The sequence below is a fragment of the Rhea pennata genome, chromosome 11 (genome assembly GCF_028389875.1).
Source record: "Rhea pennata isolate bPtePen1 chromosome 11, bPtePen1.pri, whole genome shotgun sequence".
In the NCBI taxonomy this organism is placed as follows: domain Eukaryota; kingdom Metazoa; phylum Chordata; class Aves; order Rheiformes; family Rheidae; genus Rhea; species Rhea pennata.
In genome coordinates, this window is record NC_084673.1 from 17,822,168 (window position 1) to 17,835,830 (window position 13,663).

At 40.7% G+C, this 13,663-nt stretch overlaps 1 protein-coding gene across 1 annotated transcript in view; it reads right to left on the reverse strand.

The window, feature by feature from the left end:
• The window catches only part of TENM1 (teneurin transmembrane protein 1), a 311,517-nt gene that overhangs the window by 143,942 nt on the left and 153,912 nt on the right, over positions 1 to 13,663 (reverse strand). The window contains exon 4 of the mRNA XM_062584304.1: positions 11,173 to 11,407. Coding sequence (XP_062440288.1) covers positions 11,173 to 11,407 — 235 coding nt within the window. The remainder of the gene's footprint in view (positions 1 to 11,172; positions 11,408 to 13,663) is intronic.

Below are 13,663 nucleotides of genomic sequence, written 5' to 3' on the forward strand. Positions count from 1 at the left end.
GCGAGCCGAGGCGCGCCGGCGGCCCCCGCTCGTACAACTTCCATTGCAGGACTTTAAAGGAAAGGTTGCAGTCTTCCAAAACGCCAGAGCGCAGAAAACCAAAAGAAAACCTACTCCAGCTTCGTATTTACTGCAGGCGTAAGCCAGTCCTCAGCCGACTGCGGACACCTGAACGTGCCCGAGGACAGCACCCTGGGGCACGTCAGACCACGCGGCCCGACCCGCCGCCCCTTCACCAGGACTGCGCAGCTGCAGGCGTGCAGATCACGGCCCTTATTTTACAGACGGCCACGCTCTGAGCACGTTCCCTGTAACTATCTGAGTTCAACAATATTACATTCAAATACAGTAACATAATAAATTCCAATGAAACAATATACCTGTCTACAAGACTACATACCTCTGCTTCCCTCGTGTCGGTCACTGGAACACGCTTGGTTATTTAGACTGTCTCACAGGAAGGCTTTCGCAAGCGTGTGGTTGCCTTCCCTTTTGGTCAGCAGTTAACAAGACACATGGCCACCTAGACTTCAGGTGGTGGTGAACTTCACCACTAAATTCCTCCTAATGTTCAAGGGACCAGAAGTAAAAATCACGATATAAAAAAGTATTATAATAAATTTATTTTAACCAGCCAATAGCTCTTCAATCCGTTTACGTGTTCCGGACATAATGAAAAAAAACTACTTATCCGATACGTTTTCATTAAAAAAAATGGAAATTACTGCAAAATGGTCTGATACTGGCAATATTGAATGTCCTATACGGTGCACAGTTCAAAGATATCAGAGGTAAGGGCAAGGAGATTCTGAACTGAAAGTTACTATTAAAGCTCTAACAGCCTCGCATTCAACAGCCAGGAATAATTTCATTCTCTTGCACAAGGATTTATAAATGTGGCTTGATAGCCCAGTGTGCAGAGGGGACTTCTTTAATAGCAGAAGAGCATGAGAATCCGAGTACACACAAGATGGATTCAGCTCCCCCCCCACCCTTCAGATAGATAGAAAACTAGAGTCACACGCTGGAGAATTTATATAGCTCTAATTTGTTGTTATAAAACTGAGATCATGATGCCACGCTACACTGACAGTGAGCTACCAGTGAAATACGGTTGAGAAAACGTTACAAACCGCAATTGTTTATGCATTCCATTTTGGGGAGCGTATAACGAGTACCTCACGACGTTTCCATAGAATTTGAAAAACACTGGTGGCACAAAGACAGATTTCCAAAGCTGGACTGTGACTATGTTCTCATAAACTCAGATGACTACTCATCAGTCTAAGCACACCACTGTTCCCAGAGGACATTAGGACACTGTAAACTGTTGCTATCAATTCTGTAATATCAGCCTCCCCCTAAAGAGCAAAATAATAAAAATTGCAGTTCAAGAGTTTATATGTGACTACAGCTTGGTATGTGCCTTAATATGCAATCTAACAGAAAAGGTAAGGCTTTTTTTTTTTTTTTCTTGAATTGAGAGCACAAGAAAAATCAGAGGATTTGTAAGAATGATAGATAAGACCACTCATATTAAGTAGGAAAGTTCCAAATGTTCACAAAAATGTCAAAACCATTCATAAAGATGAAGAAGAAAGATTTCTTAGAAAAAGAAATACAAGCCATAATCTACAAGGCATCTATGAAATAAAAGTCACTTAATATAATGCTGATAACTCCAAGACATAAAAATATTCAAGGCTCAGTAATAATTTCACTGTACAAAACATGCAGTTGAAAAAAATTTCTTTTTTAATCACCATGTCTGTTTGCCTATTTGTTCATCTCTACAAGCTCAAAACTTTGAATTTCCTCAAGCAAATCTGAGAGGAAGAAAAAGATCCTACCAGTCTCATGAAAATCAGCAACGAGACAGGGGACCCCAAACCTAATGAGCTCCCATTAACAACCTCAGCTCCTTGCCCACCCTGCGAGGCTCCTGCCGGCTGTGCTCCTTGCCTCCAGGGGCTAACGACTCGGGGTCTGTATCAGCCAGGAGCACTGAGGTCCGGACCTGCTGCGTTGACCTCCAGTCAGACAGGGTTACTGGGAAGTTCAGGTGACATAAGGCATGAAATCAGCCCCCTTAGTCCTGCTGGCTGCAGGAAAGCTTATTTTCAGTAAAGGAGTGGTTTCATGTGGCTCATCTAAGTGTCTTGCTCTCGTTCTACCTCAAGAGCAATGGCACATAACTCCAAGAGTACAGCTCACGTAAAAATGTTGAATTCTTAGTTAGGAAAAACTTAGAGAATGGTGATTCATTTCTTTCTTCACACATTTCTCTATTAGTTTTGTTACATACTTTTGGCTTCTTACCTGGAGTGGCAACCTAAGTCCTGTAAAAGCTCCACATAATGCAACATCCCAGCTGAATTCATGTGATAATAATGCAATACCTTTATAGAAACTAGATTAACGACACACAGGATTCCTTAATTAAATCCTGAGAAAGTATTTTGCTATCCCAGTACTGTAGCCATGTCCCTCTACACTTGTCAAGTGCTTGGCATTGCTTCTGTACGTTCTAAGCACTTGCCCTGTGTTTCAACCTCAAATCTGTAGGCCTGGAAGTCTAGCTTGTACATTGCAACATATTTTCCTTTCTTTTATTAAAAATTACAAATTTGTAAGAGAAAAATGAAGGACTAAAGGAGATATAAAAGCAATCCAATGGAGGAATTAGGAGAAATACAAAAGAAATCTTGCAATGCCTTGGCCAAAAGATTTGTCTGCATTTCTCCTAGATAAGCCAGGTATGAACACATTTGTACTTGTATGCATTTCAGTTTCAATAAGCAGTTATTAAAAGCATAATAATCTACTGCATAACTGACAACAAAGTTAGAAGGTCTTCAGTTTGGTCATTTACACGTTTCAACTTCTTTTTAACTAAGCTGTGTAACTGTTAATGCTCAAATTTAACTAGATAACTGAAACAGTTCTAACGTAGATGCTAACAGAAGGGAATTCTTCAATGGCATAATTATTAAACCAATGCTCTCTGATTTTTGGCATATCCCCAAAACATGTAAAGACGGTAGCCAAAAGATTATCTTTGGAATGGATATAGTTGCCCATCTGCTTTGGCTAGGATTGACCACAAGCCTGTGATCCTTTTTAGTTGTGCAGTATTTCCTGTGACAGTGGAAAGAAGCAGAAACTTGCTCTGTACTGATCTTCTATCCACCTTACTCTGTACCATGAATAAGGGTGGAGAGAAGGAAATTCCTAAACTTAGATAATAATCAGAATATGGACCTCTGTGTATAAATCATTCCTTATCTCACATGGCTCTCAGTGAAGTACATAATATAAAAATAAGACAGCTATTCTATCACAATAATATATTACCTATACTGTCTTGTTTAAAACCAATTCGGCAAAAACCTATGTGAATTATAAGATATAACTCATAATTACAGATAGAATCTGACCTATAATTGTATCTGGTGTAGCACTATGCCCTATTCTAGCTATTTGTTTATGAGAACATGGATGAAAGAAGAGGGAAATAGTCATGAAAACTACGTATCTAATTTATTATATGATTCTATCTTTACATGTATAATTGAAATTCATTTAAAGACCCACCAGAGATTTGTCTTTGGGAATACAGCTGCATTGTTTTAATTCCCTTTTGAGCTGGATTTGCCTTCTGAGTTGTTCACACAGAATTGCCTCCCTTTACACACTCATGTTTACTTTACGTAGTGTTTGAAAACTTAGCCCTGTGACCCTGCACATGAAAGGATGTAAAAAGACTGTCCGTGTCCCTTGATAATCACTTCATTAGAGAGCACCAACAAAAGGGACGTGATGCTGACTCCCCACCCAGCCCGTCCCTGCCCTAGGCAAACTCGTTCCCTTAACCAGGTAACTCAGCTTTCAAGTTCCTGGCAGAAATCTGGGTCAATAATTATATAAACGCAGGAAAGAGCCAAAAATCAATCAAGAACAGTTCTAATATGGGACAGTCATCTGAAATACAATCCTCTTCCAGCTTCCTTGACCATTCAGTGAAAAAGCAGCCAAAATAAAAGCTACTAATTGCAGGCCAAAGTTAGTCTTGCATAGATCAGTATGGGCTTTCTTGTTATTGTATACAATGACAGACAGTGACATTGCTATACCAACGCCATATTTTTCAATTCAGAAGTGCTTTTCTGTGGATTAGGGCTTCAACAAATGGTACAACTCAAACAAGAGCTGAGTAAAACTGATCAGTGTACACAGAGATTAGTGGGGCAAACACTATGGGAGCTCATGGTCTATTCTATTTTTTTCTGCAATTTCTTAATTTTCCATTGGTAAAAGGAGAATGATAGTATTTACAATACCATTTACAAAGGTTTTACAATGAATAGTTATATAATATCTGCAGGGTACTTTGAAATCATAAAGAAAGAAGGAAAAATATACACCAATAGTGTGATTTTGCTGCTCACATCTGTTTTTATAAGCATGGCTTAAAACAAAGAAATGAATATGAGATAACTAAAGTAGAAATAGTTGCCTCATAGTTCTCTTTGCCATGTTTCCTCCCGTGGGTACTCATGCATATTCCTTCCTATTTTTACTGCTAGCAGGCAGTCTACATCCAAATAACTACACTCGCATGCAGACAGTCAAAAGCCAAGCTGTACTGCAGCAATGACAAATAACACTCAACAAATTCAACTCGGCAAGAGGCATATCACCTTACTTATCTAAATACTATCTAATCTTCCAGAACAGAACTCCTGGAAGTAAGCTATCCACGGGATAGATACATGTTTCCTGGCAGTAACATTCCAAACATATTAAGTTTCTTCTTAAAATGGAAAGATACGATCTTCTGCATATCTATGTCCCTTTCTGCCACACATATTCTGTCTCCAAATCAGATTAGGCCCTTTGTATTAACTGGTTAATACGCTTCTCTTTCAAAATTTATAATTAGTCTGTTTCTGATTTCGTAGATGAAGATACTGTGTTTTATAGAAAGCTACCAGGCTAACCTGGTTATTGGTAGCCAAAAAATAACAACATAGTTTTGCTCTTATTTATTACTTTATACACTAGTTCATTATTTAAAGCGAGCAAAGAGTATCTACAGCACGGCATTTTAAATTACTGTATTTAGTCTGAATAAAAACACTTACACATACAAACACTATCATATTGTTCCAGGGAAGCCCAAACCTGACCTTTTCCCAAAGAAAAAATACAGTAGAGTATACAAACAATTTAAACTGCCTTATAGTGATTGGATTCAAAATTATTCAAAAGAAGATAGAGTCTCAAGTGCTATAGCTGGAGACATTAAAACTGTAATTCATTGGAGTTGACAAATGTTTGCATTTTTATTTCTATAAAAGATGGTTTCATCCTTGCATTATTAAATTTAGGGTCATATTTACAGCTTTTATATTAAGTTCACAGCCATATTTATGGCTTTCAATATATCTTTTTCAATTCAGAAGTCTTAAATATTTTTAGATCTTTTCTTCTGTGCAGTGAAAACACATGGGACTTTGAATTTCTAACCCTTGCCATGCGTCTGTGTTTAATATGATCAGACTCTCTGTAGGTTAGATTTATTGCTTAATTAGGTAGAAAATGACAAAACACAAGAGCCACGTCAAAATAACAGACAGTGAACAACACGATTTGAAGGAAAGATCATAAGCGAAATCCCTCTGCATTTATTTTTGGAATAACCACAATTAAGGTCATTTAACTCAGGAGCAAGCTCCATTCACAAACAAGTTACTAATGAGTTGCACTGCTCAAACAGTGACTGTCTCCTTGCTTGGCGCTTTAGGGTCATCAACACCTGTCTGCCTTCGGAGCTGTAAAAATCTGCTGTTGTGTTCGCTGTGGAAAAGCTGAAGGCAGGAAAAGGAAGGTGTGAAAGATGCTTTCTGCATCTTTGCAATGGGGGAACATTCTCAAGGTGATGAAGTGACTAAGGCCAGAACATACAATTTCCAAGATCTTACATGGCACTGTGTTTGTGTACTTTTATATGCTTATATTATTATTAAAATTTCTGCATGTAGCATGACTCCAGCTTAAGCTGATCAAGAGTGAGTATGTGCAGGCTTCTGTGTTTTGGATGGCTATGAACATACATTTTGAATAGTGCAAATAATTGTGAGCTTGATTAAAAAAGAACAAGGGAACACCACAGTACTGAATAAATGTTATGGTAAGTGACAGCTATTAGTATCTCCATCATACTAAAAAGCACCACAAACAAAACAGTATTTTCGAGGAAAAAGAAATCCAGAGAGTCTTAAATATGCACTTTAAACAACTACATACCACAGAAAGGAATGATTCTGTCTGGATAAGGGGCTAAATAAACTTTTTAAACTCCAAAACTCTTCTTAAGGGTTTAAAACCAGAACCAAGTTTTAGGGCTCTGAAATATTGCTGAATAATAACTAAAAATCAAAACTGCCTTGAACCCCAAATACTTCTCTTATTATCCTACAACTTTAAAGTTTTATAAAAATTAATGATAATTGAGTCTCAGGTTCATGGTCTGGTACCTCACTGTCCCTTTAGAGGAGCTATTACCATGGTGATAAGATTGCTTAAATTAAGCTGTCTTTTTTCACAGCACTTGGCTCATTGCCAGCGCATTGAAGGGAGATTTCAGTCCATTCAGCACAGCATTAACCTTACTGCCAACGCTGCTAAATGGGTTATAGGAACGAGAAAGAAATTTGACTTAAAAATGGAAGGAACAAGCAAATGTGTAAAACACTGAAGCACAAAACACAGGACTAAAAATACACACTTTGAAACAAAATCGGAATTAGGTAAGTTTTGATGTTTTGACAGAGAATTTAAACATCACAAAGTAACAGGCACCTAATGCTCAGGGAGTCTAAATGCCAAACTGTATTCAAAATAAGCATGTCCACTGGTTTATCCATGAGAATAAACTGTAGCATAATACAGGGAGGGTCATAAATACTATCAACTGAAATACATATTTAAAATCTTTTTTTTCTTTGTATTTTGGAAATAGACTGAAATGAAAAAAAAATAGCATGTACCATAAAGAAACGAAGTATCCGATATGTAAACAAACACTGAGTCAACTAACAGGGAACGGAGAAAATGAAAAACACGCTCCTCTGAATTGTCAGGGTTTAAAACACACTCCAGAAGAAGCAGTAAGCCATGTTCAAATGAGGCTGTCAGAGATAATGACAATGTATAACAGTGTAAATCATAAGATTTGAAACATTAGAGCAAAGTATGTATGAAACCCAAAGAACAATTATTTTAGTGGAAAGGAAGGGAATAGGCAATAGGTTACAAGTACTTTATTCTGGGGGAGAAGAAAAAAATCAATTTATGTAAGAGCCCAATAACATTATGCTGCTAAAAAAGAGAATCGATGTTTCCTGTGTTTTTATGTGATATGAGAGAACCCTGCAGTCTTTTTGCTGGCAATACATACAAATAATTTTCTTTATGACACAACAAAATTACTGCATGTTCCTAAGTCATTTTAATAATGAACAAGTTGTTTTCAGTCCTGCAGGCACAAGCATACAGGCAGAGCACACATTTGCATTCAGAGGCACGTTACAGCCCTGAAGGCTGCAGCACGGTCAGCTGGCAGGTTAAGCTGTCACGTTTCCTACAGGTACGGGTTTTCTCCAGTTCTTCATCAAGGACTATTCTACATCTCATCCTCCAAAGCTGTCAAGGTGTTCCTACTCCCCGTTTTCATTTGGGCTCTTAGAGCAACAGCCAGAAGCAGAGAACTGGCCCTGACAGGGACGAAGATCTAGATTCCATTTTTTGGCTTTGCCAGAAGCTGCTGTGAACCTGAACAAGTCATGTCACCTTTCTCATTTAGTCTACGCATTAAAAAGTTGGGATAGCAGGTTGGGTCCTGGCGAGAGCGTTTCGTGGACTAGTCCATGCATGCAACACCTTTCGATGAAGCACAGAGCACCTGCAGAAATTCTGACCAGCCCTCTTCTATAAAGTTCCTCTCCACAGAAAAGCTTCTGGAACGCGCTATCTCTGTATAAGTCTCTACTACACCCCTTTTCAGTCTAATGTGTTTTCAAAGCACAATTATATAAGAATAGATTTCTAATCAGAATGTGAAATATATTTTCAGAACTACAGAATTTTCTTTATGTAAATGTGACACATTACTGTTACAAGCTGACTCATAAATTTGCTTCGTTTCTGATTATCCAGAGCAAACGGGACTTGCAGTCACATGATTAGTTCTAGGAAATCTCTTCCTGTCTGAAAATTCTCTCATATTACATGGCGATAGCTAAACTGCAAACACGTGCGCTGTTTATGGATTAACTGGAGATTCTGCTGGATAAAAAGGCTGAACATGTGCACTGTGATTTTTGTCCAGTTATTACAGTAGGGAATAAATTACTGTCTCTAAATCTTCTTTTCGATTGCAAATGTTCCAAATTAAAAAAAATAAAATCTGCTTATACATATTAGGTACATATATATTAGGTAGATTTTGTACTATTAAAGATTTAGCACAGAAATACAGCTGCCATTGACATGTTTCCATTTCTTTTGCAGGATTATTTTTAATGGAGAGCTGAACATTAACGGAGGAGAAAGGGAAGAGAATCTAGATATTAGGCCAAAATGACGTTTTCAATTCCATCTGAATCATTCCCTGCTAAAGGAGGAAAAAAGTTCCAACTGCTTTTTCTTTTTTTTCTTTCTCCCCCCCCCCCCCAAGATTGTGTTCTGTGCTCTAGACTCCTGGGAAGTGGTGACCACAAACATTTTTCATTACAGTGTTCCCCTGCTACATCACTTGTCCCTGTATAAACTGCAGATACACCTTGGAGAACAGTTCTGCAGATTCTGCTTTAAGATTATATAGCCTTTCAGCCAGCTTCATGAGAGGCTGCAGCTAGCTACCAGCGTGTGCACAGGATCAGCCACAACAGCCATCGAAGGTTAGGAAAGCGGAAAACTCCCAGACTTTGGGAATCACTGAAGAGCAGCCCACAACATGTTCTCCGGTTTAGATTCCTAATCTACTGTGTTGCCCTTTCACCATGATCCAATCCTACAGGTACGTATATGTATATATCTAGATGACATCCTTCATGTGGAGATTCTAATTTGTAAAAATAATAAGCCAGAAAAATGGAAGAGCTTACAAACCAAACCGAAATCCATAAAGTATTTCCCCCAACAAGGAGGGCTGAAAATACCAAACAGAGATGGAGAAGGGCTGCAGAAGATCTACCTAAGCGTTCACCGAGGAGAACCAAAAAGGACTCAATGGCTCCATAATGCCTACAGGTCAGGTTCAGATGCAGCGGAAGGTATAGATAAACAGGCCTGTTATAGAAATGAGAGAGATTATCATTATACAAATTATGTAAACAGGAACTCTGACTCTAACAATTTATGGAATATTGAGAGTTTTTAAAAAAAATTGTTTAAGAAATAATTGAATTTAACTGATACTTACTGATGAGTGAGCACTGGAAATTTTTATTTTTTATAGTTGTCAGTGTGCATTTCTTCACTGTTATTTTATTATCACTTTTTTCCCCTCAAGTTCTCATCTCCAAAAAGCTAAATGTTCCCTATTTTGATTCAATCTTAAATGACAAAATTATATTCTGAAATACGGATAAACGTACTTAAACACGAATTTCAAATAGAAGCAATTATAAAATTGCTTTCAGTTTTTCTATTTGATATAACTTTGAAAAAACACGGATTGAGGGACTAGAGGGACTAAAATTTTGTATATATTTATTTGGGAGAAAAGCTATCTTTGCTCCTTGATTCTTTTGTGGTATTTCAAGCAGATATCCTTAAGACAAAAAAGAAAAGTTTTACTTCAGAACGAATCAGCTCATTCTTCAATTCCAGTTTCACAGCCTTTCAAAACAGACCTATTCTACATGAGAGTTCTGTTTAGCAGCAGTTATATGTTTAAAAACTTATACTAAAATTAAATTATGTAATAAAATCAAAAGGCTCTCAGTGATTAAATAATTGCAGTAACTGGCAATTGGATATATATACATATATATATATATATATATATATATGTATATATGTATGTATGTATAAACCCACATTAGTATGCATATTACATTATATTCTCTAGGTCAGATTAGTCCAACGTCAGCTCATCTGAGTATCACCAGGTATCTTTCAGAAAGTCCCGTGATTCTTACATTGTAGAATGTCAAAACCCAAGGAAACCCTAGTCAGACCTTCTTGGTGCTACAGTCACAATGATTCTAAAAGGAAGAGAAAAGCTGTATAAAATCAAAGGCCTGTTACATGCATCAAGTCAGCAAACACAATGGTATATAAAGACCATCAAACTAGCTAATACTTACCAGGAACAAAGAAGCTTATGGCCAGAAAGTCAGAGGAAGCTGAGCACGCACCTCTGCATGCCGATTTCTGGGTACCGAATCGCAAGTTTTCTGAATACAGAATGTATCTCCTTGCCATTATTTTCCAAAGTAGATTATTTGCGTTTGTATTTTGTGGCTGCTTCTGAAGTTGCCCCCTCCGTGCTCTGCTCCCCAAAGTAAGGCTTTTCATGTTTAGCACACACCTTTGGCCTGTATCATTTCTGTATTACCACACAATTACGGCACTTTGCGCATCTATGCATTAACACGTTTAAACAAAGACAGAGGAAAATAATACTTGAGTATTATTTCCCCCTTTACTTTCCCCCTTACTTGAGTATTATTTCACATCTTTTATCCCCAGGATGCCAGAGTCTGAACCGACTCCAGCGTGGCCAGAGCACGTGAAACCAACCTTCCCGTTCGCTGCTTACTGCTTGTGCAGAACGTCCCTGGGCGAAGGTGGGGTGGTGGCGCAAGCATGCAAGCACCAATCTTGCCTGCACACAACCCAAACCTAAGACAGCCGTGTAATGCGCACACCTTAAAGAAACCAATCTCTCCCCAAACTTTACAAAACACGCTTTTGCGAGCGTTAATGATCTAGATGAACCAAACACAGCGCACAACAACATGGCCTCAGATCAAGACGCTTCAGCAGGGCCTGACCGACCCATCGGCGATGCCCTGTAACCTTCTCAAGTCAACGCGAGGCCTCCGCCCCAAATTTTGTTTAACGTTTCAGAGGTGTCGGGCAGCCGGGGCAGGCCGATACCTGGTTTCCAGGGGTATGTTGCTGTTCAGGACCCAGCTGTTGTGGAGATGCACGGACTCCTGGGTGCTGGCGGGGGCCGCGGGGCTGGGCTGGCTGCGGGTCGTCATCGACCTCCGCTGCAGAGAGTCGCCCGGCGGCGGCGGCGGCTTGCGGCTGCAGGTGCAGGCGTGCGGCGGTGGCGGCGGCGGCGGCAGCGGCCTGAACGTGAACTGGTTGTGGGGGCTACCTGGCACGTCTGAAACGACACAGAAACCCGCGGCCACGCGTCATTTCCGGAGAGAGCAGGCGGGCGCGATGCCACGCTCCACCGCACTGAAGCGCTGCACGACCGATCGCGCTGTTGACTGGGGTGGCTGTAGAACATTACTGCAACTTGCAAAATAACTTAAAGTACTCTAATGTAATAAAGAACATTATATACAGAATAAAGATTATTACACATACTCTGGCACTGTAGTTCAGGTCAATTAAAAAAAGTAAAAAGAAGACAACAGAGCATTCACGTAATTTGTCAGAGGATTTTTTTTAGGATAAAGGACAAATAAATCAAGCTGACATTGAATTACAGCACAGATAGCAACTGATTTCATCAGGTATAAATCTCATTTAAGAACAGCTGTGAAAGAAACAGACACACCACAAGAACAAAAATCTTGCGCTTCAAGAGAGAAAATAATTCAGCAATCCCTTTTGCAAAACCACGAGCATCCTGCACCAGACGAGGTTAACGCGTGCCTACCGCTATCCTACCGGATTTGTCAGGTCAGACTACGCGGCGCACTGGCTGTCCAGCCGCCTGGGGAGCGGCGCGGCGGCGGCAGGCGGCCCTGGAGCCGCGTGGGGGCCGGCGCCAGCCGCGGCCGGGGCAGCCGCCGGCGGCGTCGGGCGCCTCCGCCTTGGCGCACGCTGGGCTGCGGCAGGAAGGCGCAGGAGCGGCGTTTTGGAGGGGCGGTAAAAGCCTGCTTGCTCCACTCCCCACCAAGAGTCTCCGGAGCCTCGCAGTACAGCGAGGAGTGAAGTTATGGAGAACTGAGGCAAGAAATTCCTTTGGAAAGGCAAGATAAGAAGTACTTTGCGAACGATGCTGAATAAAAATTGCCGCCAGAGTGAGTGAACTGTGAAGCTATTAACCTGAAACTCTTCCAGTCCCTAAATCTTGTCTTTTAGAAGCCACCGAGTTACTGAGAGGTAATTTTGGACCCTTTCGAAGGACGCAGCTAAGGAAACCACCCGGGCGCCCTGCGAAGGCGAGGGCAAGGGCACCCCAGCGGAGCTTTGCCCAGCGCGTTCCTCTTGCGCCCTTCCCTTACGGCAGCGATTTCCTCGGGAAGGAGGACGGCAGCTTTCCGCGGCGCCGAAAGCGCAGCTGAATTTGCCCCAAGGGCAGCCGGGCCCCTTCCCGCCGTGGGGCCTCCCGCCCAGCGACCGCCGCCGCTCGGCCCCCAGCGTAAGCGCTTCCGCGCTGCGGTCAGCAAAGCTGTCACGGATTTGGCCCAGCCTTAATCCTTTTAAATTTCATTGATCTTTTATCAAGGCAGCATTCTTACGCTTGCATTAAGGTTTACACTGTAATATTAGTTTGCATATACCAGAAAAGCATTTCTAAGCGTATTAGAAAATGGGAGACCTCAGTAAATTAAATCACTGCAGTCAACAGTCCAGAGCTCTGAAATAATCCGCCAAGGCACTTTCATACAATAATTAATCTCAGTAAATCCTGCATCCTGCTATTTTCGAAAGCTACCAAAATTTTGGACGTAATACTTGATGCCCAGCATCCTCAAGTATTTGATCAACGACTTTCCCCCCTATTGGTGGTATCAAACCTATTTCCACCCTACAGAAAATCTGCCAGATTAGTATACATCCCATAATTTGCATGACAAACAATTTTAATAGCTGCGTCACTGTCCTGTCAGCTCGAATATAATGATTTAACTGATCTTTGCCAGGACAGGGAGATTCTAGCAGGTACTTCTAGAGCTAAGGGGCAAACGCGGAGCGGTCGAGGTGACTGCAGGTGCACGGGAAGAACGGCATGATCTGTTAGCAGCGCATTTTTTAGCTCCTTTCTCCGCCTATCCCGCTGACAGCACACCATTATCTGACAGGTTATTTAGATTCTTCCATGCAACAGGCTAAAGTTACCGGAATACGGGACGCCGTATTCCATAAAACACCGCTGCTCAGCAGGGCGCCTCACCTGCCAGGGCTGCTCCCGCCTCCCAGCTGGTGGGGATTCCACCTTCCCCATCACCCCGCCGTGCATCAGAGCCCACGGCATTTTACTGCTTTAAAAACAGATCTTCCTCATCAACCTTCACTTCAATGAACCGCTGTAAATTCACTGAGCTGAGAATCTGCTCTGAGTTTCTAATTAGCTTTTACAGACGGTTTCTAATTTAGCAAAGTTATTTTTATTTTGCTTGAAACTAAGTCTACCTCTCATTAACTTTATTTTTATTCCATAAAAAAAAATGTTGCTTGTGAT